The following is a 27,343-nucleotide window of genomic DNA, read 5'->3' as shown; positions in this document are numbered from 1 at the left end:
ACCCCCCCCCCCCCAAAAAAAAGGCTCATATCTACCGACTCCCTCCCTCTAAAATCCCATAATACCTTAACCCTTACGCCCTCTTGTCATGTGATTCCTATAAACAGAACAATAGATACAAAAATATATTTCCTTTGTTAAACTATAAGTCATATATCTCTTCTCTAGATATTAGGGTTTTGTCGATATCGGATTTACTAACCATTGCTCTAAGGGCAACGGTTAACAAAGAGCGAAAAAGAGAGGTGAGGGAGAAGAGAGAGAGAGAGAGAGAGAACTAGAAGGGAACACAGGGCCACAATCAACCTCACCTCTCTATTTCTCGCTCTTCAATAACCATTGCACTTAGTAAAACCGTTTTGATAGGGTTTTTTCATAACCATTGCACTTAGTAAAACCGTTTCGATGGGGTTTTGCTTAACCTAGGGCAACGGTTAACAAAGAGAGAGAAAGAGGAAAACAGTGGGAAACATAGGCCCCATTCACCATCACTTCTCTCTTTCTCTCTCTTCTTTAACCATTGCTTGAAGAGAAAAAGAGATGTGAGTTAGAAGAGAGAGGATTACTGGAGAACACAAGCCCCTCTCAAGCTCACCCCTCTTTTTCTCTATCTTCGTTAATCATTGCCCGAATGGTTACCAAAACCATTTTGATATAGCTCCCCTAGATCTTGAATACTCTGAAATTATTCCTTCAAATCACCAAAATTGCTATTTGGACCCCCCCAACTCTTATTAATTGTTTCAAGCTTATTCCCTGAAATCACTGAAATTGCTATTAGGTCCTCTACTACTTACAATTTGATTCAAATTAATCCCTCCAACCAAAAAGTGCAATAAGAATATACAAGAACGGCGTGATCTAATATCAATTTCAATAATTCAAGCGAACAACTTCAGATAATTTAAGCAACTAACATCAAAAGAACCCTAAAAATTAGCATCTCCCTTCTACCTACCAACACTTCACAACACTACCATTCATCTTCATACCATATTAACATAAAAAAAACAATCGCAAAAACATACCCTGCGATCGTGCTCCTCAGCAAAGTACTCCCGGTTCACATCGCTCTTCGGGATCGAGTCATTCGAGTTGATCGACAGCGCCGTGTCCCGAACCTGAACCGGGAGCCCGTACTCGAGATCAAGCAAGCAGACCTGGCAAACATTCTTGAGCTTGCTGCAAGTCTGGCACAGCTCCGTCTTCTTGTACCTCGCGTCTCGCCCCGGCCGCCACCGGAACACCGTGAACGGCCTCGTGCAGATCTTGCACTCCTTATCGTACACCGCCCTCGTCTGAAATCGAACCAAATTAGGATTAGGGCTACCAAATTAGGGTTAGGGTTAGGGTTAGGGTTTGGAGGGGGCTTACCATTCGAACGTAGGGGTTGTCGCCGAGGCAGGACTCGCAGATGATGGGGAAATCGGAGCGCTCCCATCCGTCGGCCTGAGCGTCCCTTAGCAGACGATGCGCCATCGACGACGATGATGGTGGGAGATTTGAGAAGAGTTTAGGCGATTTTGGGAACCCTTGATTGATTTTATTTTGAGGGATTTTTTTTCCGAGCACGCGTATTGCGCGTGTTTTGGTTAGGGCTAGTAGTTTCGGGACCGAGTACTTTTTCTTTCGGCCCAGCCCACAGGCTCATAGAGCGGAACGAAGGTTCATTATTATAGCCCAACTGCGTTTGATCAGGCCCAAAACTGCGAGAAAATCTCAGCCGTCAGATTCTCAACAGGGCTCTCACGAAAAGCCCTTAAATTCACCATTACATCACGATCTCATTAGGTTTTTTTTTGCAGTAAGATTGAGAGAGATGGCCGAAGCGAAGGCAGCAGTGATCCCTGAATCAGTCCTCAAGAAGAGAAAGAGAGCCGAAGAATGGGAGCTCGCGAAGAAGCAAGAGGTCGAAGCAAAGAAGAAGGAGGATCGAGATAATCGCAAGCTCATCTTCAGCAGAGCTCTTCAGTATTCTAAGGAGTACGAGACCCAGGTACTGGATACCGCTCAAGGTTCTATCTTTTTGTGTCTTTTGATTGTTTTGTGGTGATTTATGAGTTGGGTGTTTGTTATTTTCTGTTATTAGGAGAAGGATCTGATCAGGCTGAAGAGAGAGGCTAGAATGAAGGGTGGGTTTTATGTTAGTCCTGAAGAGAAGCTTCTTTTCATCGTTAGGATTCGAGGGTATGATTATTTTTCAATTTATTTTTATCTTTGTTATGTATAATTTCGTAATGGTCATCGAGATTTGTTGTTAATATTATGTAGTATCAATGCCATGGACCCAAAATCTCGGAAAATTTTGCAGCTTCTGCGTCTGAGACAGGCTAGTAATCAAAATTGTTGATCATTTATGATTATTTTAGAAATTTGTTTTGGGTTTAATAGAAATGAACACCTTGCAGATATTTAATGGAGTGTTTTTGAAAGTTAACAAGGCCACAATGAATATGCTGCACAGAGTTGAGCCTTATGTGACCTATGGGTACTTATTAACTGACCTTTGTATTTAGTTACAATTTTAAATTCAATAGTTCCATCTTTATTCAATGTGATACTTATTTTGGAGGTGAAATGTTTCAGGTATCCCAACCTTAAGAGTGTTAGAGAGTTGATCTACAAGAGAGGATATGGGAAACTCGACAAACAAAGAGTTCCATTGACTGAAAATACCATTATTGAACAGGTTGGGTATCTTAATTTTCTTTTGATGCCTGAGATTGAACAGTTATGATATACTTTTAATTGTTGTATATAGGAAGATGTTATTATCTCTGCCAAATAGTCTGCGTTACCCATGATGTTTCTGCTGTGCATTCATCATTATCCTAGATTGTAGAATATAATAGTAATTGTTCAACAATGTTTGGTACTAGTTTGAGATATCATACATGCACCACTTTTTCCTTGTACAACTTGGAATCTTGCTGTACATCTCGTTCAGCATGAAGATATGAACGGTCTTTAGGGTGCTGCTGCAGCCGATGACCAATTAGATTTTAGTGCTTCAAACCATTGTTATCTTCCATCTTTTACTCATCTCCACATTTTTATTCAGATAATTTTGAGGTGCATCCCCTTGTTTAATGTTTATTGAGCTCCCAAAAATTCTCCATTCATAAATACATTTGTCATATTCATGTTCCCTTTCTTCCAGTTCTTGAAAGTCAAAATTTCTTTTCTTTGAGTAGCACTCCTACAAAGTGGTCCTCAGCTACTGACGACCACTTTGTATGAGCACTTCAAGAGGAAAGGGAATCCGCTCACTTTCAAAAACTGCAAGAACGGGAATGTGAATATGATAAATGTCTTTGTGGATGGAGACTTGCTTGGCATTGGATCACAAACACGGGAATGTGAATGTGATAAATGTCTTTGTGGATGGAGACTTTCTTGGCATCGGATCACAAACACATTTGTCATATTCATGTTTCCATTCCATTTCTTGAAAGTCCGACTTTTCTTTCTTCAAGAACTCATACAAAGTGATCCTTGGCTTCTGATTGCTGATGACCACTTTGTATGAGTTGTCCCTGAAGAAAGGAAAGTGTTGCTTTCAACAATCGCATGATTGGGAATGTGAAAGTGAGAAATATGTGTGAATAGAGAGTTGCTTGTGATTAGACCACAAACACATTTGTCATTCATGCTCCTGTTCTTCCAGTTCTTGAAAGTCAGACTTTCCTTTCTTCAAGGAAGTACTTATACACAGTGGTCATCAGTTGCGGAAGACTACTTTGTATGGGTACCACCTGAAAAAAGAGACAAGTCCCTCACTTTCAAGAACTACAAGAACAAGAATGTGAATGTGACAAATGTGTTTGTGGATGGAAAGTTTCTTGGGATCGGATCATCCAAGCATCAAATCTTTGCGAAGCTCAATGCAGTGAGGATGCACTACAAAAGTTGATTGTTTCGAACGAAGATGTGGAAATGAGGAATGAAGGGAAGATAGGAATACTTCAAAGTGTTAAAATCTAAGTGATCATTGGCCCCAGCAGCCTCCGAAAGACTATCCACACATTTTTCACGTGAATTTAACAGTCATGATAAACAACTCTCGCAATGCTCACCACAATGTCAGTCAAAACTTTGGGTGCCTTTACTACGCTCCCAACATTGTGAATGTGTGCATCTCTTCTCCGCCCTCTCTTGCTCTCCGCCGTGTGGGTTAACTTCTCTGCCTTAAAGACAAAAGTTAAGAAACATTGACTTTTGTAATCTGATATAAAAGCATTGTTGAAGCCTTGATTAGAGATGCGCTAAAATCTATTTCTAACACTAGTTAGTATACAAGTACATTGACATTCATCTTGTTCTTCACGGTCATGCCTTGTTGGACAATTTCGTTTTTCTTAAACAATAAAAAATAGGGGTTTTTGCTTTTAGACCCATTTGTTTACTCCCATTTATTTTTAAACCCAAGTACTATTATTTGTATCTTTAAGCCCAATTCACCTTTTGTATTTATCTTTAAACCCAAAACCACTTATTTTTATATTTTGAAGATTGGGTTTAAAAATAAATACAAAATGTGAATTGGGCTTAAAGATACAAATAATAGTACATGGGTTTAAAAATAAATGGGAGTAAACAAATGGGTCTAAAAGCAAAAACCCCTAAAAAATAACATAAACAAAACATATCGTAACGTAACAATTCAGTTTTTCTGCTACTCGCCATACAAATTTGTTTCATATAAGATGACTTGGAGCCTACTAGCCTTGCTTATATAATAACAGTTAACCACCGTATTACATAATACGACACACATTGAAAAAGTGGTAAAAAGCCCTGCTTGAGCAGTTTTTAAAGTGAAAGTGGTCCTTAGCCGCTTCGCTTTCACCGTTTTCACGGTATTAAACGCTTTTAGGGAAAAAATGAGTAGTAGGTAAGTAGCCTTTCGTACCCGAAAACCCCTTTCTCCTCTGTGTTCCGAATCCAAAAGACCCTATATTTCAAATTCTTCGCTTCGAGCCTTACCCACCTACTTTGTCCAACTCGTCCATCTTGACAAGTCCTCTTCTCCAGCGATTAATCATTTCCACCTTGTCCACCTCTTCTTGTCCATCAAAGCTCACCCCAAATTTAGGTGAAGCTTTCTCGTTGCTAAAGCTTTGACAGGTCCGCCTCCGATAGAACCATCTCCACGTGAATAAAGAAACTATAGACACCCCAAAACCATCTCCGTCTCTAGCAATCTCTGCGTCTAGGAAGCTCTCCGCGCGACGCTGCCTCCTCTTGAGCACCCTTGGTGTTGGGGTGATAGCGTCGACACATGTATAGTATGCTTTGAATTTTCACTTGTTTCTAATTTTCTCCTCCTCTCAAGTGCTTTCAATATAGTGCTCTTCTTTGGGTTTGAACTTGATCAAGTATTTTTGAATTTTTATCCATATTTAAAAATTTAATAGGATTTGGACTATTTTTTCTGTGGTGCTTTTTTCAGCTATGAACCACTTAAGCCCCAAAAGCCTAAGTAGTGCCCTTCCCCTACACTTCGCTTTTAGATTTCCACAACCTGGCACACCTGGATAAACTTCAGTCGGTGGAATTGGAATTTCAAATGACCATGGCCTTAAAAGCGGATTCAGAGGGTCAATAAACCAACATGAATTTATAAACCTTTTCAGGATATATCATATAATTTTTTGAAAGATGTGATATTTTTCTACTAATTTGAAATTGTGTTATTTTTCTCTTATAAAATAGTTTATGATGTTTTGTATAACATCCCTAATAATTCATGACAATTTGTGAAATTTACTCTCTAGATGAAACAACTACATAAAAACGAAAAAAATCTTACGCATCTAATTGTTCTTCCAATTGAGAATTGCTCCTATGACAATAAACTTAGAAGCATATTGGTTCAAAAATCTTAATTATAGTAGAATAATATTGAAACTAAACAAGCATATGCATATATTCATCTGCCATTTTATCACTCGATGCATACCTGTTGCTTGAAGCCTTGAACAATTACAAGGATTCAGAATGTTTTGATTTTGATATAATGCTGCAGCTTTTCACTGTTTGTAGACAAATCAAGAAAATATAGGACAATTATGATGTAAGCAAATCAGTTTTCCAATTGAAAAAATATCAAGAAGGGGATCCAAACTTATAACTAATAGTAGAAACTAACAAGTTCATTCTGTTGCAAGTGAGGTATGCTATAATTATTGCTTGCTTACCTGATAAAGGTTATTTCGACAAAATAAAACATTGATGTTAAGTAACATGTTTTCATTTACGTATGGATTAATTTCAACATATAGAATGCCAACCTGAATGACTGGATAAGCAATTATCGTTTATTTCTCTGTTTACAAATAACAAGAAAGTTTTCTTTTCTATCTTCAAAAGTTACCATATGACATTTATTACAATTTACAAAATGCAAAGAGCACCCTTCAGAGGAAGTAACATAATACACCAAGCTAAGTTGAAGATATAAGTGTCTGTACCCTATAGGTATCGCATTTGCTCAACACGTTTTAGAGAGAACCAATTTCACGATCTTGTTTGATCCCTTCAACTGCAACTGTCATCGAGAAAGCCGAACAGTTCACAGTAGGAGCAAGACATCAATCTTAATCCCTCTTCATATATTATTGACATGACTAATAAATTATTGCGGTTATGCATACAGAAACAGTAGTAGGTTAAAAACGTTAGTGAATAAATCAATAAAAAAACTCAGATTATCCTATAGAAAATTGATCAACAACAAAGGTAAAAAAAACTTTTTCAATTATCCTTATCAACATTGTTTTGTTTAATTTATACTTCTCGAAAAAAGACAATTCTTTATAGGATTTGAACAGATATGCTGATTAGAACATTATTCAGTGTCAGACCATCTTTAATTGTATATACAGATAGACAATAGAAAACCCTAATAAAATAGAAAGATTTGACCTAATCAAGTCCATGATTAACACATTTAACTCATCCAAGAATCGCCCACCAGAGGTTGTGAGCTTGCTGAGGCGATGAGATCACTATACAACGAGGTAAAGGGGCATGGGCGTGTAAAATGGCATGGACAAAAATTGTCATCCCTAATTTTAACGTACATCGTGGACGTTATGATTTATTATAGTATTGTGTTCTTTGGTTTCAGGCTCTTGGGAAATTTGGGATTATCTGTATTGAAGACCTTATCCATGAGATCATGACTGTGGGGCCACACTTTAAGGAGGCAAACAACTTCCTATGGCCTTTCAAGCTCAAGGCACCATTGGGGGGCCTGAAGAAGAAAAGGAATCATTATGTTGAGGGTGGAGATGCTGGCAACCGAGAAAACTTCATCAATGAGTTGATTAGGAGGATGAATTAAGCTTCATCTCGAGGTTCCTTGTCCTTTTTATTGATGTCAGATTTTTTTCAAGTTGAATGTGTTTCTTGCATTTGAGAATTTTGCCAAGTTGTAGCCGGGAAACTTAAAAAGTATTTTGTCAATTTTGCTGTGAGTTTAGAGATGGACCTGTTCCCAATGTTTATTCTGGCGTTTATATTAGATCTGGGATTGAAGGCGCTAACACATTTATCTTTACTCTTATTTTTGTTACTTCTTTGATGTCTATCTAATACTATAATAACAGCGGCACTCCTCATCCCAAATTAATTGTGGTTGGCTATATAAAGCCTATTGTTAATTATAAGTTTGCTTTGTTATTATGTTTTAATTTACTCATTTTACAGCTATATCTTGTAGTCAGTGGGTAATATCCTACAATTTCGTGAAGATGCAATCAAGGCTTTAAGATTATGGTTGTGATTTATAATTTACTAAGTTCAATTAACTGAGAAGATGTTGGGTCTCGCTTAGAAAGTATATAAGCGTGCAGCTCGTAGTATGCGGGTTTCTTTTGCATGTTCTATTTACTAGTCTTTCTATTTACTAGTCTTTGCCTGGTGACTGGGACCAATGCTTCACTTCTAGGCCGCGGCGCGCATAGTCCATCCCTAATGCAATGTATGGTTTATCTTTAAGCTCTCAACTTGTTTCTATTTGAAAAGGCTACCTTGGAGATAACTTATTGACCCCGAGATGCGAGGCTTCGTCAAGTGCATCGTGTGTCGAGTATCAGGAAGAAGCACCTGTGCCCTGATTCTGAAAGAACTGATACCTGCCCATTTTACGCAGTGCGTGATGGTACTGTGTGCTTGTTGGACAACTTCTCTCCTTTTGCATTCAACTTAAAAGTAACTATCCGTAGCGGATCATCATTCATATATGAAGATATCTCAAACAAATAGCACGAGATGATTTCGTGGTTGAAAGATTGAATTTTCGTCATTTCGAGATTTATCATATTAAACGTTTGCTTCTTGCAACTTTCATTGCAGCTAAGAAGTACACATATATTGCGGACGAGCTAGTTACGATGAGCATTTCAATCCTTGTAGTGATATTGTGTCATGTTCACGATTAAACTGTTTATGTCAATCGAGGAGGCTGTATTTGATAATAAGGTATATTTGGCATATTTGATACGAAGTTTTCTTGTCGCCTACACTGCAAGTTTTGCTTTGGGTCCCTTCTTTCATCATGTTATAAGCAGAAGCAAGATCATATAATTTATGTTTTTGTGGTTGCTTTGGTTGTCACGCTGATATCTGTAAATTAGTTTTACCACCTCTCATTGCAAGATACCGTTATTTTCCAGATATTCTTAATCTCTGTGTTGCTTGTAATCCTTCAGTTATGGGTATAAGTATTTTGTAAATATTGTTTTGTAGACGGAGCTGCTTTTTGGATACTCCTGATCTCCTTTGATCATTGGTCTTCTCATGTATTTTTTCAGAGACACGGTTTCCTAACTAAAGTGCATTTCTTGAGAATGTATCCGGTGGATCTGGTCCATGACATTAGATGTGCACTGGTCCATGACATTAGATGTGCATTAAAAAGATGTCAACTCCTGAAGTCTAAATAGTAAATATGTAAGGATTGACATCTCTTTGTAGTAGAATAATATCATGGACTCGGGATTGTTTGATGATTTTTTAAATATGATCTAAAGTATCATTTAGATATGAAGGTAATTTAAAAGGTTTGAAGTTCTAGAACATTTTTAAGTACTACTACTCGTACTTGTATCTTTAGAATTAAAACGGGTCTTATAACAAGAAGATGGTGATGCTGAGCTAAATCATGAGGATTTTCAAGCTCAACGATCACATCACACATACACGTGTATATATACACACACATAAAAAAAAGACAGAAATTAGTTTCAGATGGGTCGATCAAAATCAAACAATCAAACAACAATAAAAAACACCACCATCATCTCAAGAGAAAACACACACTAAAAGCAAACGCTAAAACTAACTAATTAAAAGCAATAACTAGCAAATAATAATAATTAATCAAGGGAAAAATACGCATGACAATGAGTAAATTAACCAAATAGACCTCTTCATGAATATTTTGTAAATGCTTTACCTCTTCCTCTTGTTTTTTTAAAATAAAACTCAAAATGTCCATCTCATTTAGTTGCCTCCTTGAATAGAGATCAATTTCCAGACGTTTGCATAGACAATTGAAAAATGCATTTTAATGGAGTTATATTTAATGATCCTTAAGAATAACATACGACTTTTTAGGGGAAAAAAAGAAAAGAAAAAATAGATAAAAAAATAAAAACTGTTGTAAATATAAATACAATGAATGTGGACATTACTAGAAGAAGACTCTTCACCTACTTGTGACTTTTAGTATTCTCTTCTACATCTATATAATGTAATCCATGGAAGACAAAATGTATGGTGAAATGAGGATGAATAAAATGAGATGATCACTTTCTCCTTATCTCTTCTCTTGTCTATTTATATTTAAATTTTATGTTTGATTCTTACTTTTGATATGTGATGTATGTAGATACAACAACGAGATTACAACACGTTATCAGCACGAAAGCTCTAGCTAGCCGGTTCGTAATCGTCCGTTGGTGGTAAGAGTTTATAATATTTTATTCTGAAATATGCTGTCATTATACCGAAGATTATCAATTTAACAGTTTGTCTAATGGCCATAACTGAAGGTTTTACATAGTATCAAGCCTAATACATATAGCAATTGTCGGACTGGTGATATGCCGTCATCATAGTGAGTTAATGCGTCATAGGCTAAAGAATTAATAGAATTGTGGACATGATATGCATTATCTAATGTATAATAGGATTTATCCATGCTGCTGCGTTAATGATAAGATAAATCCTTCTAATAACCAATATTAATACATATAACATAACTGTACAATCATTTTTAATAACATGCCTAACTGATACATGTAATAGACCAATATATTACAGATTGGCCCAAATTTCAGTTATGGGAGTTACACTGCTCATAACTATTTAATCAATAATACATGTCTGATACCCCGAAGGTCAAGTATGTTAATATATTAAGTATGTCCATGTGAAATATACCAAATCATAATAGTATGGATAATCCAGGTTTAATTTTTATAATACATTTATCATAATAAACACTGTTTGAAATATACCAATCATATAAGATAAATCAAATTCTGTTTGTATGCACATCATGTATCAATATAAGTGTCTGTATATACTAATAAGTAAATTACACCAGTTTATCAAAATGGTATATAATATTGATATTATGGCTATGTAAAACCTTCAGTCGCCAATTTGATGCTAATAAATTGCACGTATAATTTCATATTAAATGGGTCTATTACATTGGTGCAATTTGATGCTAATAAATGATCACACGTTATTTTGGTAACATATTAATTGTACATATATCTACAAATGTTTATGAGATAGTGCAATTTGATGCTAATGAGAAAGAAGCTAATAAATGATCACACGTTATTGTAATATAATATGGTGCAAACTAAAGAATCTGATATAGAAATCTTGAAACTTCCACCTACCTTATGCAAAGAGTTTCTCAATAAAATCCTATGGTTTTCGTCCACATTTCATTTTCAGTTTGTTTCTATCCTAAGGATAGATTATACTTCATTATGAATGCATAAATGTCTTGATTTCTGAATATGCAGCACAAATATATTAATCTAGTATTTCATGTTGATCTGCAAGGATGCAAGTGTATCATGTGTTACCTACTGCCTTGGGAAGTTGAATATTCATGCTTATCTCCTAGTTTGCAAAATTGTTGTTTATTCTGTTTAGAAGAATAAGAGTATGCATTGTCTTAGTGGAGTTTCGAATCTTGCCAGAAGCAAACATTTGAAAGATAACTTTTATGAAGATCTTTAGAAAAAGGAGCTTAATGATTTTGGTGATTATGTGTGATCTTATTAAAATATGAATATTTCTAATTTCTCATGCACTAATCTTTCGTCCACATGATTAGTACACTGTGATATATGATAGTAATTATTACTTAGCATTGAACGTTCATTTTTTTTACTGGACACACCTGTGATTTTTGCACGATTATATCTCTTGATTCTTTAAGTATATTTGCTCAGAAGGCAAACACTTTAAATTTTCTAAGACATGAAAAATTAATACCTCAGTGAAAAAGTATTCACTTTTCTGGGCAATCCCTGAAGGATCGCTTTGATCTATGAAAACCAATTCCCTCAAACGCAACTGGCAGACTGAATCAGAACTTTTTGGATTTCAAATACATGACTTACGCGGGGACAAGGGGGAGGCTATGAACATAATAGGAGATCTTATCCTGTAGCCATTTTTGGATTTTAAACCCTCGACTGAATACAATTCAACAAGTAACCTTGTACTCTTACAATAGTACAACTAAAAGCATTATGAACTAATCCTTGCATTAGTAGTTGTTAAAAACACAACCAGCTGTTGTGAGAAACCATAATGCAAGTTTAATTGGTTCAGTCGTAGTGCCTGAAGCACATGTCATAATTCAAATTAATATTCATAAGCTCGGACGAGGGGGAGGTAGTAGATCTTATTGAGGTGGTCAAGGTAAACTATTTGGTTTTTCTATATTTGGATTATATGCATTTGTCAGACAATTTTAATTTATCTTGATTTTTGCTTTAAACTCTTATAAGCCTATGTGGTTTTTATTCATATGTGTATATTTTAGAATTTGTCTGACCTAAAATACACCATGTTGCGATAAGTTTGAGATTTAGGGACCCAAAATTTTTTTAAATTCTGGCATGAGCGATTGGGTCATCTTGGGCAAAATATGATTTGTCGGATTTCCTTAAATTAAATGGGGCATTCAAACCAAATCCGACCAACTGCATATCACAATTTCCCCCCTTTATCTAATACGTGGTGAAGAAACAAAACATTTCCCATCTGCGTATTTTTTATTTGCAGTCCATGTTTCTATATCACCACCATAGCGTACCTCTATGGGACCTCGGTGAAGGTACATATATTATTTATGAAACTCCGTCAATAATTTAGTACCTATGGCCCATGTTAGGGGATCAATTTACAATTTAGTACGCTAACTACATTTTTATTGAAGATCGATTCTCGACATTAGGGGGAGATTAGTGCCCAAAATACAAAATAATGTCAAGAAATTCCATTGGTGAAAAAGATCTTCAATATTTATATCCACGTACTAGTCAAACTGAACCAGAAGTTCACATGATAATCTGCTAAGAAAAGAGTGACTAAGCCCCATATTCATGTTGAATATATCATTGATGATTTGGTATGCCAGAAGCATATTGTGCTAGAAGCATATAAACCATGTTACTGTAAAAGATAAAAGTCCGCGGCAAACTAAATTATATATAGAAAGACAGTCACTCCCATAACCTCCAGAAGAGGTTCATCCTGAAGATGGAATCTCTAGTAAATTGCACGTGCACTTGATAATCATAATATTAGAGATGCGGAACGACCAAATCTAATTGTTAAGGGAAATGACGAGGATTTGGTTGACATAAAATAAGAATTGAAGTGGCCACGAATTTGTGAAAAAGGAGAAATATATAATATAAATATAAAAGTTGTCGACAACATAGTTGCCTCTACATTTGCTCTTACTATCTCCGAAAATAATCTGGATCCAGAACCTAAGTCAATAGTAGAGTGCTTGAAGCATTCGGACTAGGTGAGATGGAAAGTGGCAATTGAGGCTGAGCTGAACTCGCTAAAGTATTTTTGAACCTGTAGTTCATATATCCCTGTAGGATATATATATGGGTCTTCGTAAGAAAAATAAATGAAATTGTAAGGTGGTGAGATATAAAGCGAGATTCATAGCTAAATGGGTTCACGCAGAGACCCAACATCGATTTAGATGTAAAATATTCTCCTATTAGTGATTGTATTACGTTCCGCAAGTTAATACATATAGCAGAAACTATGAATTTATATATACAGTATATGTACGTCATGACCACATTTTAATATGAGTCATTAGACGCTAATATTTTTATATGAAAGTCACTGATGGACTTACAATTTCTGAATTAAGAGAAAACAAGAATCGCAACAATAGTATTAAATTATAAAGGTCGTTATACGACTTGAAACAGTCGGGTAGAATGTGATATAACCGACTGAGTGAGTTCCTCCTGAAGAGGATATATGCAAATAATGATGTCTGCCCTTGTGTGTTTATAAATGGCTTTTATATTATATCGGTTTATATTGATGATATAAATGTTATTGGAATGCACAAGGAGCTTACAAAAGCTAGCTCATACCTAAAGACGGAGTTTGAAATGAAAGACTTGGGAAAAACCAAGTTTTGTCTCGGCCTGCAGATCGAGCATTTTCCCAGAAGGAATTTTTCTACACCAGTCAACCTATGTGAAAAAGGTTTTGGAAAGATTTTATATGGATAAATCTCATGAACTTAGCACACAAATGGTTATTAAATCCCTTGAAGTGGATAAAGACCCATACAAATCTAAAGAAGATAACGAGGATATTTTAGGACCTGAAGTCCCGTATTTGAGCGCGCTATTGAAGCACTTATTTATCTTACAAATTGCATCATGCCTGATATTGAAATTTGTGTTACACTTGCTAGCAAGAATTAGTGCATCTCCTGGAAGGAGATATTAAAATAATATTAAATATATCCTCTGGTATCTTCAAGAGATCTTTGTTTATTCTATAAAAGAAATTGAAATATGACATTGGTGGGCTATTCTGATATTGGTTATATGACTGATCCCCATATTATCAAATCCCAGACTGGTTATGTTTTTCTCTGTGGTGGTACTGTCATTTCTTAGAGGTCTGTTAAGCAGACCATGGTTACTACTTCGTCTAACCACTCAGAGATTACCGCTTTATATGAGACCTCACGAGAATATGTATGATTAAAATCGTTGATACGACATATTTATGGCTCGTGTGGTCTAGCGAAAGATGATATCCCCCCACTGTCCTTTATGAGGACAATGTAGCTTGTGTTGCACAAATGAGCAGTGGATATGTAAAAGGAACCATGACAAAACATATTACGCCAAAATTCTTTTATCCACATGAGCTCCAAAAGAATGGCGAAATCACCATCGAAAAAGTTCGCTCAAGTGACAATCTTGCAGATTTGTTCACTAAGTATCTGCCTACGTTAACTTATGAATAATATGTTCACAATATGCATAGACTTGAAAGACTATCTTCTTTAGGGGGAGCAAATTCTTAAAGAACAATCCTGAAGATTGGGCCCTGAAGATCTATTATCATAATTTGCCTCTTTTCGCTAAGTTTTGTCCCACTGGGTTTTTTCTTAGCATAAAGTCAGAAGATTGTCATCATCAGGGGGAGCGAATATTCAACGTAATCCCGAAGATTATGCCTTGAAGGACTATAGTTGTACTCTTTTTTTCCTTTTGCTAAGTTTTGTCCCACAGGGTTTTCTTAGCTAAAGGTTTTTAATGAGGCAACTAATGCAACACAAGTTTTGGATCCCGAAGATCTATAGTTGTACTCTTTTTCCCTTTACTAAGTTTTGTCCCACAGGGTTTTCTTAGTTAAAGGTTTTTAATGAGGCAACTAATGCAACAAGAATCTACTAATGTCGTGTACTCTTTTCCTCGACTAGTTTTTATCCCACTGGGTTTTTCTAGCGAGGTTTTTAACGAGGCATTGACATCATGTAGTAATGTCCAAGGGGGAGTGTTGTAAATATAAATACAATGAATGTGGACATTACTAGAAGAAGACTCTTCACCTACTTGTGACTTTTAGTATTCTCTTCTACATCTATATAATGTAATCCATGGAAGACAAAATGTATGGTGAAATGAGGATGAATAAAATGAGATGATCACTTTCTCCTTATCTCTTCTCTTGTCTATTTACATTTAAATTTTATGTTTGATTCTTACTTTTGATATGTGATGTATGTAGATACAACAACGAGATTACAACAAAAACTAAATAACATATGTAATGAGGAGCATAAAATAAGCATTATAACAAAATGGAGAATGTAATAAATCTTGATCTCCCATACGTCTATTTTATAAGATTCGACATCAATGAAATGGAAAATTAGATTATGAAGGCTGTTGTCCAAAACCATGAACAGGAAAAAGAGAAATACGATCAAATGTTAGTTGCCTTTATATTTTAGGATCAACAAGAACAGGATAATTTCCTGGATTCAATATGCCTGTGCGTTGTTACAAGGTCACTGAATGGCTTCTCCACAACAAAAGAGAAGCAAAGCATCTCATAGGAAAATTTTGGAGATGCTGTATTTAACTGGCAATAAAATAAAATAATACCTCTCCATTTTTTTGTTTCACCGAATACATTTAATTAGCAGAGAATGGTTATTTCACAGCAAGTGTTTCAGGATTGTGTGCCTCGATATCGACATGCCTAATCCCAGGAACAATCAGTTGGATCTCCCTTTCGAGTCGATCTACTTCACTCCCTAGTGCCGTAACAACGTCCTCACCTGCCACCATTCACCAAATAAATAAATAAATAAACGGTGAAATAAAAACCTTATGAGCCAACACAAAACTGGAGGGCAGATGTGAATGCATAACTGCCTGTTCTAGCACATACCATAACACGCCATAGCCTTGAGTAATGCAGAGTCATCCTTACATTTTGCAGCTTCTCGGAACTGTTAGCATCAAAAGTGGACCCGTATTCATATCTACTACATAGGTGTTAATGAAATGGCAAATGCACAAGATTTTGGCATCATTGGGAGGGGGGAAAAACTTTTCTAAGAATTGAAACATGGTCGGAGTCCTTGTTAAATCCAATTCAATCTTATTGATACACAAATTTCATACATGGGTGACTGAATCTAGTTGTTATTAACACATAAATAGCTTAGCATGACACATGAAAACACACCTGCATGGCCCATTCTCCACGCCCGGTTCTTTCCAAATAGTTTTGCACCAACACCTCACCATTGAAATCTGTTAGACCAAGATAAGATATCAAGTTTATGATACATGAGGATGATTTCGACAAATATGGTCAATACGGTTGTAGTTTGTAAATAAATCACTGATTCTACAAGACAAAAAGTCACCAAAAAAATTGAGAGTACTAGTTTATGACTTAATAATGGAAACTTGGTAAAAGGATGTGGCGCATTTGTTCATAGAAGTTGAAAATTTATGCATTTTGGTTCTTCATGAGATGCTTTACATAAAGAAACTGTATCCATGAAAGTGATAACTATGCCATCAAGACAATCAAAGAGGAAAAAGGGAGGAAAAGCAAACAAGAGTGGTAATGATATTAACCCAAGGTACAACAAAGAATACAGAAAGTATTAATTCCATTCTGTACAAACATATATTGCATCATTCATGCTTTGATCTGTTTCTTAAATGACTAATCAGAACTAGTCAATTCACCATCCCTTCTTCCTTTTCACCATCACATGAATCAAGCTTGATCTAACAAACATTTCACCTTAATTGCTTACAAATCATCTCAATAGTTGATGCTAAAGCATCACCAGGGTACACGAAGCTGTGAGGCACATCCATCGATATTGGCAATGGTCATCTTTTTCAAAGCAAGTCGCAGGCAATTCATCTTCCTATTGGCACTCTGGAACTTCACTAGGAAAACTAACTAGTCAAGAACTTATACCTTGCATTTAACTAGTGAATTCGAGACAAGCTGTTTGAATGTTTAGTAACAATCTCCGTTGAAAATGGAAGAGTAAGATTTACATGGAAACCTCAGCCTCTTGCACACAGCATTTCAGTGCCAAGAGTATATTCTCTTTTGTATGCCGATCACAATAACACATCATGAAACTGCTTTACCTAAAATCGTAGCATCCCTGCAATCTGCAGTCTGGCTCTGGAACAATGAGATAATGTTCTGGGTTTTCAAATCTCAACAAATTTTGACTTACAAGTAGAGTCAAATGTCCCTCCAATTTGAAAACTCTAGACAGTGATGAAATTTTCTCAAGTCCTCAAAATTTCTTTGATTTGCTGCATATGCCCCAATGATGGCCCAGCAAGGAGAGCAAGACAAAATGAATGGAACTCGCAAAAGTCATCAGGGGGACATAGCCACTATAAATTATTATTGCAGGCTTGGAGCACTTTGGGGGGGAAGGCATTGTGAAAATTAATGGTTCGTTGAGATAGTGAACATAACATCGAAATAGTAACAGAAGACATCATTGCAGAAAGGTATCTCCAAAATACAATCTCTACATGCATATTTTAATTTGTGCGTGCGTGCACGCGCGCATCTAACTACTAAATTTTGTTCCAGCTAAAAAAAATAAAAAGAAACATGGTATGCGCACCATGTTTCAAAAATAAGCATGTTATGTGTACCCATTTTCATTAGATCCTCATTCCAAGTAACCAGCACTAAATCATGTACTATGTTGAGCAATTGAGATAAACTTGATATAAATAGTTCATTACAAATGATTCTCCAAGACTAGAATAGTAAAAATGGAAGCTATACTGGGCAACTATGGGGGAGCCAAGTCAGACCAACAGGTTACTAGTGCAGATGTTAGAAGGAAAGTTGGAGTTACCAATTTCTGCTTTGAACCTAAAGAATCCAGGGCCAATCACCTCACTTTTGCAATCATACAAAGCATCGACAACCTGAAGAAACCAACACGTTAAAAAAAATGGGGGAGGAAAGCAATTAGGAGTACGTTATGTAATACTGATTACTGAGGCTATCTTACTGGATCAGATTTCAAGAAATTGAGAACTCTTTCCATGTCATGATCATCAATTGCTCGACCAATCAAAGCATGCCGGTTCCTTTGAATGAGAAATATAGCAACCTGCAAGATTAAGTTGTCAATCTATAAAAACTTGGATAGTTCTGAAACGCCATCTTCAAATTTTTTAAACAAACCATTACAAAACAAATGGTCATAGATATTTTTGCCGATCTGTAGTAAATTGCAGAAGCAAAATAACTGATTTTAAAATGTTATTAATAAAGGTGTGTGGATAGCATACCATTCCGAGTAGGTTACCAACTATGATGGAACCAATGGGGTCATAAATTGCATTTCCTGTCGTATTAACAGCAACCAATGATGCTGCAGCGATAGCAAGACCTGTCACAGCAGCCCCATCCTGCATAACAGATATTACTTGTGAGATGAAGGAAATTCATGAAAACGAACATGCGATGCCGACCAGCATCCATGGCAGAAAAGGTGTCAAAACGAGGATTGGACTATGCTAGAAGCACAAATACTTAAAGAAGTTGATTTCCTCTATTGAGGACCAATGATATATATAGACACTTTAATCCTCGGTGTCTACCTGCAAGGAACAATATTAATATTTCTCGAAATTTGACCCATGTTCAGGACATCAGATAAGTATGAAAAGATGTATCTGGGGACCAAGTATACTGAAACTAAATGACATTGCTCAACTTGAATTGTGCATGAATTCATGCGATTAATATTCTCTACAGATGAATAGCTTAATAATTATTAGATCCCATATAATTTAAAATTTTATTATATAATTTATGACACATTTGAATTTAATATAAACCTTTACAAATAAATTACTTATGGAGTATATAAAGCAAAAAAAACATTACATAGTATGTGTATTTGTCTGTCTGATGTATCAAAATAGGGGCAAATCCTTTTCTCATATCACCATATCATTATGTTCATATTCACTGCATCATGTGGCAATTGATATATGAGATTAGTAGTTTTTATTGGCGATATGTTACTGTCTACTAGATGCTTAACTTCCCATCTTATTGTTATTTTGCAAAATATGAAATATGAAAGCCTTCTTAAGTGGTGATCTGCTTCACATTAATTCTTCTACATTTTTTTAATGTTGCATCATGGCATAATGCATATTATTAAAGTTTCACATAAAACTAGTCATGTGGTTGGATTGCATCTGTTTAGCGAAATATTACCGCCATGTATTGTACTAGCTTTTCAAGGTTCTCTTATTTATCCATAGCCATGCATCTTAGGGCATACCTCAGTCATAACAGCAACAGAAGTTGGATCATGACCACGCCAAACATAGTCCCAGACTGTCATTCCTTCCGCGGCTGCACCCTTCTTTACAGCATTTACAGCAACCAGCAGTGAAGCTCCTAATAAAAGCATTAGAATTATGCACTAGCATAAATTTGAGAGCAAAATTTTGAACGTGCAGAGCTAACCTTCAATTAGGAATGATCCGCCAATCACTAAAGCAGCATAGTGAATATTTTCAGGAGGCTGCTCAAATAATTCATACTGAAATTAGTATACAAAGAAATATTTCTTATCACACAAATCTAGACCGCAGAGCTAAACACAATAGAAAATTTTTTATTGATGTGTTGAGTATAACATACTTGCGATGTCCACAAGTTTTGAAACCCATGCACAACTGTAGCGCCAGAACCCAGGCAAAAGATACCGACTGCAGATATCAAGGACCAGACAAATCTTTCCTTCGAATAACCATAACTGCAGGGAAAAGAATGAGGGGAAGTGGGGTGTTACTAAATAAAACAACAGAGAACAAATAGTTCATCACATTTTAAGCTTAACAAAATTCCTGTATATTAGCATGGGTTGGTCAACTAAAAGCAACTGGTTTTAAAAATAAAATAGAGCTTGAATGATGGCTTACACATTTTGATACTAATGATGCCTTTGACAGGGAAAATTTAGTATTTATCAACTATTGACTTTTTTTGGGGAAAAAGTCTCGCTAGTAATGTACACACATGAGGATGAGGAGACCTTACGGGTGCATAGCATCAGGAGCACGCCTTGAGCTACTCAAACCATACGCAAGAAGTGCCTAAAGACAAGCATAAACCAGCTTTAACCTTAAAAATAGCAATTGAAGAGTGTCATAAATGAGCATGATATGCAAAGAAAAGAGAAGTGGTGAAGTACCTGGTTTGCGAAATCGGCAACTGAATGCACAACTTCAGCCAACATAACATGGCTGGAAGTTGAAAACCAGACCCCAAACTTAAGAGAGAATACCAGAAAGTTGCAACATAGGGCGGTATAAACTGCTCGTTGACTGAAAAATCTCACTTGCAGTTAGACAAGTTGCATCATAATGGCAGTACATATGAACTTTATCTATTAAATGCAAATAAGTATGATGCAATAGACTGGTGACGGCAAGTTAGAAGGTTTAGGTGAAATCCAAACAAAAATGCCAGTAAAATCATAAAGTTTGGAATTAATTGTTTCAACAGTCAATTTCTAGCTCAATTAATGAAGTATTACTGCCTCTGAAACCGTGTAATAAGTCTTCTTTTAACTTAAAACATGGCTTCATGGGTTAATCGATGTTTTGAGCCTGAGAAGGCTGCAAGGTTAAACTTCATAAAAAATATTGACGTGAAAATAGGCTAGTACAAGCTCATGATGAGATGCCGGGGTCGCGCTAAAATAGTGTGCAACCTATGTCTGAGAATTTTATTCCATGTTTACCTAAGCTAGAGTGGCTCTCGGGTAAATGATGTGAGACCTTTTGAATTTTTTCAACAAATTGCACAACTTTACTGCCCGCAAAAAAACATTCAAAAGATTTGACACCATCGAATCTATCATTATAATATCTCAGAACATTGATGCAAACATGTAGGCCTATCATGTGCTAGTTTCATATCTTGCATTCTCTTCGCTGACTTGCACAGCGCATCGATCACATACATGTTTGAATTATATAAACTTATTGATCAAATAACAGATCACGACCTCTCTATCTCATCTCTCTTTCTAATGTCTGCCTTTTCTAGAACAATTTAAAAAACAAAAAAAACTCGAAATCAAGAAGCACAACTTGTGACCTCCTGCGCAACAAAACACTAATCAAAATAGAGATCCCCTCTAGAATATATACACTGACACCAATGTTCGTCAACTTCACCTCATGCACCCGTTAGGACACAGTAATGATTAACTTAACGGATGCGACGATCCTCATTTGAACTGAACGGAAGAATAGGATTCCTTTTTAACTGATTCCAAAATTTTGCGATAAAGGGTCTGTTCTCGTTGTTGATCCTAAACTTCACCCCGCATCCTTCACAATTTTTTTACAAGACAAGACCTCCAAACAACTAATAAATAAATAAAAATAAAAAGCGGAGGCATTGTTGCATACCTGGTGTCATCAAATTCAGTCTTCTTAATCTTGGCAACTCTAAGAGAGTAATCTTCATTTTTAAAAAAAAAGTTTCTTCAAAAAAAACCCAAAAATGATTTATTATTTCAAAGAGAAGGAGAAACCCACCGCGAGAGAAGGACATGAAATGGGCAGACGAATCGGCTCCACTCGATGAGGACGGCGAGAAGCCCCTGTAGGATTTCCCGTGGAACAGGAGCGAGGGCTCGCGATCCCTGGAGCGGCGGCCGAGCTTGTTTCCTTCGTCCTTTTCATTTTGTTGTCGCGGTTGTTGCTGGTTGGATAAGAGCTGGGAATAAATTGAGGGTTGGGGCAAGAGAGGGGCGAGATATTTATGAGCTTGGAGTTTTCTTGGACGGTGATGGAAGAGGAGGAGGCGGCGGCCTAAGCAGCGCGAAAATGTAGTACGCATTAAATTGTTCGATGCTGCTGCGTTTGCAGCCTAGCTCTCATTTACGGGTCACGATCACAGCAAAGGGGATGGGTACGAGTGGAGAGGAGAGGAGATAGAGTCGAAGAAAATGATTTTTTTTTTTTTTCCCCTTTCGTGGCCCTTCCTTTTCCTCACTTGGAACTGGCTCAGGCAATGTTTGGCTTGAGAGAAAGGCAGAGAAAAAAAAGAATGGAAAAGAAAAAGAAAAGAAGATGGATGCGTATAATCTTATATGGTTTTAGACTTGTCAGTTATCCATAATCTCATGTGAAGAAAGGTGATTCCGAATAAGGTCTAGAAAATAATGCAGTTTACGCATAATTATTCAAAATCAGTATCATTCATATTATGGGAAGTAACAAGTTAATAAACATGTATTTAAAAAAATGGGCAATTTCGTAACACAAATACTTGAGTGGCCATCAGCATCAAGTTTGTAAATAATAACAAGCAGAAGCACAACCATAATTCCACTAATTAGAGAATAACATTTCTCGCACATAATATTTGCAGAAAAAAAGGTGAATGAAAGAACCCAAACAAATCTAAAGTAAAAAATCATGATATTCCTAATAAAAAGTATAATCCATTTCTAGTCACAAATTCAATTACAATCAATTTCATATAGAAGATCTTAACCAACAAAGTCTATTACAATCAATTTCATATAAAAAATCTTCACCAACAAAGTCTATTATAATCAATTTCTTATAGAAAATCTTCACCAACAAAGTCTATTACAATCAATTTCTTATAGAAAATCTTACACACACACACACGCGCACACACACACACACAGAGAGAGAGAGAGAGAGAGAGAGAGAGATCTGCTGAAGTCCTTGATTTTTGACTTTAGTGAGCCCCTCAAAACATCAATCTCGCATCCTTCATCATCTGAAATTAATTAAAAAAATTCAAATAAGTACAATATAAACATTAAAAACCTATAAAATAGAGTCTTAACATTCGTTTAGAAGAAAAATAAAACTACCACTTGTCGTGTCATGGTTCTTTTCTTAAGACTAATCATCAGAAATGATGAAAGTGGTTTGTAGATGACCAAAACATCAGAAATTAATTTGCATTTGCATAACAAGTCTCATAGTGAGACTAGTATTTTCCGAACAACTATGAAATCCTAGTGCTTATTCATTTTGCTTTCTCTTTAAGCAGGGAATCCTAGTGCTTATTCATTTTGCTCTCTTTCTTTAAGTATGGAACATGCATACCCAAAGCTAATAGCTTTGGTGGTGGCAGCTAAGCTTTCACTGGTAATTGGCCACTTCGTCTTAGCTATGGCTTGGCCTGGAACAATGTACATTGGAACGCTGCTTATTTGGCCTCAATATGGAATAATGGAGCTCACGGGCCCATTCTATCCGCTATTGCCTCTAAACTCTTTGGCCTATAAAACTTTGGATCCTTGTATAATTTTCTCGCTGCGGCAACTCCAGCAAGTTCTCTAATATTATTTGTTATCATCATCAATGGGATATATCATATATGACTATGAAGCAGAGGAACAACACAAGCATCATAGTTTACACACTACACAGAAATCTCTTCCTGACATTGATGAGGCATTGAAGTGTGAGGGGTAGTGTGCTTCTTTCTTTCATCATTGATTACGCGTGCATTTTACCTTTTCGCGGTGTCTTTAACTTTGATTCTTGTTCATAGAACCAAGATTGTCTATGTGAACCTTTACGGCTTTACCAAAAAAGACAGTTGGTTCGTTCTGTAGTGAGCTGAAATTATTACTTATGAATGTATACTAGTTGTTCCCTCAGAATGATTTGTGGGTTGTACATTGTCTTTGAAGACCATTCTAATATTTGTAGAATGACAATTCAATTGATTGTATCATTGACATTCTGCTATTTGTAGAATGATCACACAACATATTAAGATACTTTTGCGCATTCAATGCATTCTTTCTCACATTTGATCACATTGGTGTAAGCCTAATTTGTAGTACTATGTATTGGTTTTATGCTCTCCTGGGCTAGAAGGTCTATAGTTATTTCAGAACATCCTAAATCTTAGCAGCTCTTTCTGTAGATATAATGAATAGTGAAGGGCACATAAATACTTACTGGACCAAAACAATATGTATCCTAGGACAGTGGGTGTACTACATGTTTCCTTTATTGGCAACATGGTAATCAGTGTGATGTTACATAAACTAGTTTCAAATACATTAGCGGCATGAAAAGTGTATTTTGTTTGGTTCCTTCTGAAGTTTGAATCCTGAAGCTTTGATAACATTCTCAGAGCCTGAACAAACCTAGATCGTGGATGAGCACTTTTTAGTGCTAGAATAGAATTTTTCTGTTTTCTCTTGTGCAATACAACACTCTGATTATCCACGATCAAAAAATAAACTAGAGTAAACATGTATAGTCTTATGTAGTTCCCCATGTCCATCAGAAATGGTAAGATGAAACAAAGTCTAGACTCATTTGATTAAAAAAAGGAAGACACAAAACAAATGCAGACATGTAATTAGAGTGTAAACTAGATTTCCTCCTAATACCGATACCGAAATTGTGTGATGCCCATCCAAGCTTTATCTCCAACCACCTTTACCTCCGATGAATTGGTAACCCAATGAAGTTCCTTCCTCGAGCTGCATCCCCAGTAAAATAGTCATAGGCTACTAGCTGTGCGTCCTTACTGAGCCCATTAACTTTTAAAAGCTCCTCAAATATCTCTCTTTCAGTGCAAAAATGAGGACCGGTCTTCCAAATTGCAGAAGCAATTGACTCCATTCCGCTTTTTAGCCCATCAAACTCTTCACCCAAGTTGCTAGTGGCACCATGCTTTTTTTTATATATCACCTTTGGAGATGTTCCCGATGCAGAACGGGGTTTGGAATCTTGTTCTTTACCTTTTGAAGGGCTAATACATTCTACATCATTCTCGTGAACAACTTCCATGCCATCTTCTTGATTAATATTGATAGAACTTGATTCATCTCTTTCATTTTCTATCTGAGATCGTCTTTCTTTGATAGTTTCAGAAGCTAAAACCAGTGGCCCTATCTTTCCCATAAATGATTTGCAAGTTTTAAAAACATGGTATAGATTTGTAACAAAATTATTTTGCTCCAGGATGTGCCTATTAACAAATAAAGAATCAACTTTCCACCATTGATGCTGAAAAATAAGCAACTACGAAATCATCTCAGTGATAACACCCATTAGAAAATTATGTAGGATAGAACATGCATATATAATATCTTTTTGTGTTTCAATTGGGTAATGAGGTCCTGTTCCACTACCCAATATTAGAAACTGCTTCTTCAAGACTCCAAAAGCATGCTCAATTGCATTTCGCAGTGAAGAGTGATTATGGTTATACACCTCACGAGGATTTTCAAGTTGACTTATTGAATATTCCTTGAGGTGATAACGTGTGCTCCTAAATGGTGTAAGGAACCCGGGCCTCAGCATAAAATCACCATCAACTAAATAATATTTTTCCTAAAATTGAACAAAATTTAACAGTTAGCATGTGTTTATATAAACAAGGTCTTATCTGATCTTGAAAGTGAATGGACCTAAGAGTTATCACGTCGAGGAACAAATATTTTGTTTTGTCATATTAATGCATTATTTAACACCCGCGAATCTGAAGCAGACCTTTCCCAACCAGCTAGGACATATATGAACTTCAAGTCAAATGTGCATGCGGCAAGCACATTTTGAGTTGGAAATTCTTTCCTGACTCGATACCTTATTGTATCTTATTTTGCCACTTTCACTCGAAAATGAGATCCATCAATTGCGCCAATACAATTCTATAATAGATCAACAAAGTACTTAGCAACATAACCATTATTATATAACGTAAAATTTATAACAAAAAATTGTATTTTTACCTTAAAATAGAGCTAGAATCTATGATTTGTCTGGATTTCTACTGGAACTTTGATGCCATCTAGTTGTTTTATAAATTGATCTTCAAGAGATAATAATGCCTCTAATACTTTATGAAAGTGACGGCTAACAGTCTCACCCGAATGCATAAAATAGAACTTCACTGCTTGATTCTTCCAGTTATGAGAAAGAATTTGAAGGAACTTAGCAACTTGTTTCTCTATAGAACCGCATCTATTATCATAAAGACGTCCTGTTTCCCTAAGCAACTGACACAGTCTAGCAAAAGCATTAACTCCCATGCGTAGTTGTTCACGACAATCTCTGCCACTTTGCCGAGTAAGTCACTCCATAAGTAAGTTCCTATGTTTATCTTTTTGAGCTAAGATTGATCTATCTATATACTCAACTTGGTAGATATTAGTTGCCATAATAGCATCTGCATATGCTGCATATGCAGCCACAATGACTGCTGAACATTTTATCTTTTTTCTTTGTATAGCACATTCATCATCTTCTTTTGTCCACAAATACAAACACTTCCTCTAGTAAGCATGTCACAAACTAAACCCTAATGTTCATAGTCAAGGGTAAATCTTTAATGTGAATATGAAATGATAATATGAAATGAGTCAAACAAAGAGAACAAATGTTAACTCCACAAGTAACTTTTTAATAGTGATGCTGCACGTGGGAATGACAAAAAACCTACTTGACACACTGTGTTGACGCAACTATACGTGTGATGTGTATGCATATTCATACTATGTCGATGAACAGTGACATTTTTCTGCTAAACTTTTCATACCAAGCTTCTCAAAAATATCTAATTTTGCTAAGATTCTATTTGATGCAGGTCTATAAACATTCTATTGGAGCTTTTATGCGATCTTGTGTGGCCATCCGATCGACTGATAGTGCAAGTGATCGATGATTCAACTGACTTAAGCACAAGGGTCTGTAATGCGTGAACAAACTACTAAGATAACAATCTGAAGTCCTAATTTTCTTAACTTGGTAGTTCAATCAAGAAATTTTTACTGCAAAAGGACTTCTCCCATTCATATATCTTCATCCAAATAACATTTCAAGGAAGTTTTTTAGAAGCAAAATTAAAGACAACATATGAACACCAACCTCAAAAACAAATTTAAAAAAACTAGTATAATCTCCCTTAGCTATGAACACCAACCACAAAAACAAAATTTAAAAAATAAACTGTAGACCAAAAGCTAGTTGCAACTATAATGTATAATACTATGAAAATCCAAAATTTTTTAACTCAACTGATGAATCGATGAGTTTTTTCTTTGCTATATTCATTTCCATAGGAGAGAGATCTGAGACGAGAACTCTAATATTCAGCAAATCTGAGAAAATCGAACTAGATCGGAGAGTTACAATCTTGATTTGCTGTAGAAAACTGAGAAATT

The 27,343-nt window shown here is 35.9% G+C and overlaps 3 protein-coding genes across 3 annotated transcripts in view; 1 reads left to right on the top strand and 2 right to left on the bottom strand.

Moving 5' to 3' along the window:
- LOC109850037 (zinc finger CCCH domain-containing protein 49-like) overlaps window positions 1-1,561 on the bottom strand; it is a 6,422-nt gene extending 4,861 nt beyond the window's left edge. Inside the window, 2 exon segments of the mRNA XM_020419936.1 lie at window positions 1,029-1,298; window positions 1,375-1,561. Coding sequence (XP_020275525.1) covers window positions 1,029-1,298; window positions 1,375-1,479 — 375 coding nt within the window. The 5' untranslated portion in view covers window positions 1,480-1,561.
- Window positions 1,787-7,579, top strand: LOC109850027 (60S ribosomal protein L7-2-like). Its single transcript, XM_020419925.1, has 6 exons — window positions 1,787-1,996; window positions 2,090-2,187; window positions 2,272-2,329; window positions 2,409-2,488; window positions 2,587-2,689; window positions 7,133-7,579. Exons 1-6 carry the CDS (start codon window positions 1,820-1,822, stop codon window positions 7,346-7,348), a joined length of 732 nt encoding a protein of 243 aa, XP_020275514.1. The 5' UTR covers window positions 1,787-1,819; the 3' UTR covers window positions 7,349-7,579.
- Window positions 15,533-22,196, bottom strand: LOC109850017 (metal tolerance protein C4-like). Its single transcript, XM_020419915.1, has 13 exons — window positions 21,705-22,196; window positions 21,576-21,627; window positions 20,348-20,480; window positions 20,194-20,249; window positions 19,795-19,909; window positions 19,618-19,675; window positions 19,430-19,548; window positions 18,423-18,542; window positions 18,140-18,241; window positions 17,981-18,053; window positions 16,309-16,376; window positions 16,009-16,069; window positions 15,533-15,895 (listed from the first exon to the last, which is right to left on the bottom strand). The coding sequence occupies exons 1-13, from the start codon at window positions 22,006-22,008 to the stop codon at window positions 15,768-15,770; spliced, it is 1,389 nt and encodes a 462-aa protein (XP_020275504.1). The 5' UTR covers window positions 22,009-22,196; the 3' UTR covers window positions 15,533-15,767.

Source organism: Asparagus officinalis, chromosome 1, assembly GCF_001876935.1.
Source record: "Asparagus officinalis chromosome 1, Aspof.V1, whole genome shotgun sequence".
Classification (NCBI taxonomy): Eukaryota; Viridiplantae; Streptophyta; class Magnoliopsida; order Asparagales; family Asparagaceae; genus Asparagus; species Asparagus officinalis.
The sequence above is the reverse complement of the archived record's forward strand: the minus strand, read 5'-3'. Positions and strand labels throughout refer to the sequence as shown.

What these genes read in the sequence shown, in the direction of transcription:
- LOC109850027 (XM_020419925.1), top strand. Translation starts at nt 1,820, where the DNA reads ATGGCCGAAGCGAAGGCAGCAGTGATCCCTGAATCAGTCCTCAAGAAG. An exon ending in AGCTTCTGCGTCTGAGACAG is followed by an intron (nt 2,330 to 2,408) that starts GCTAGTAATCAA and finishes AACACCTTGCAG; the next exon opens with ATATTTAATGGAGTGTTTTT. An exon ending in AAAATACCATTATTGAACAG is followed by an intron (nt 2,690 to 7,132) that starts GTTGGGTATCTT and finishes CTTTGGTTTCAG; the next exon opens with GCTCTTGGGAAATTTGGGAT.
- LOC109850017 (XM_020419915.1), bottom strand. Translation starts at nt 22,008, where the DNA reads ATGCGTACTACATTTTCGCGCTGCTTAGGCCGCCGCCTCCTCCTCTTC. An exon ending in CGGATCATTCCTAATTGAAG is followed by an intron (nt 19,549 to 19,617) that starts GTTAGCTCTGCA and finishes TGCTTTTATTAG; the next exon opens with GAGCTTCACTGCTGGTTGCT. An exon ending in TTGGTAACCTACTCGGAATG is followed by an intron (nt 18,242 to 18,422) that starts GTATGCTATCCA and finishes TTAATCTTGCAG; the next exon opens with GTTGCTATATTTCTCATTCA.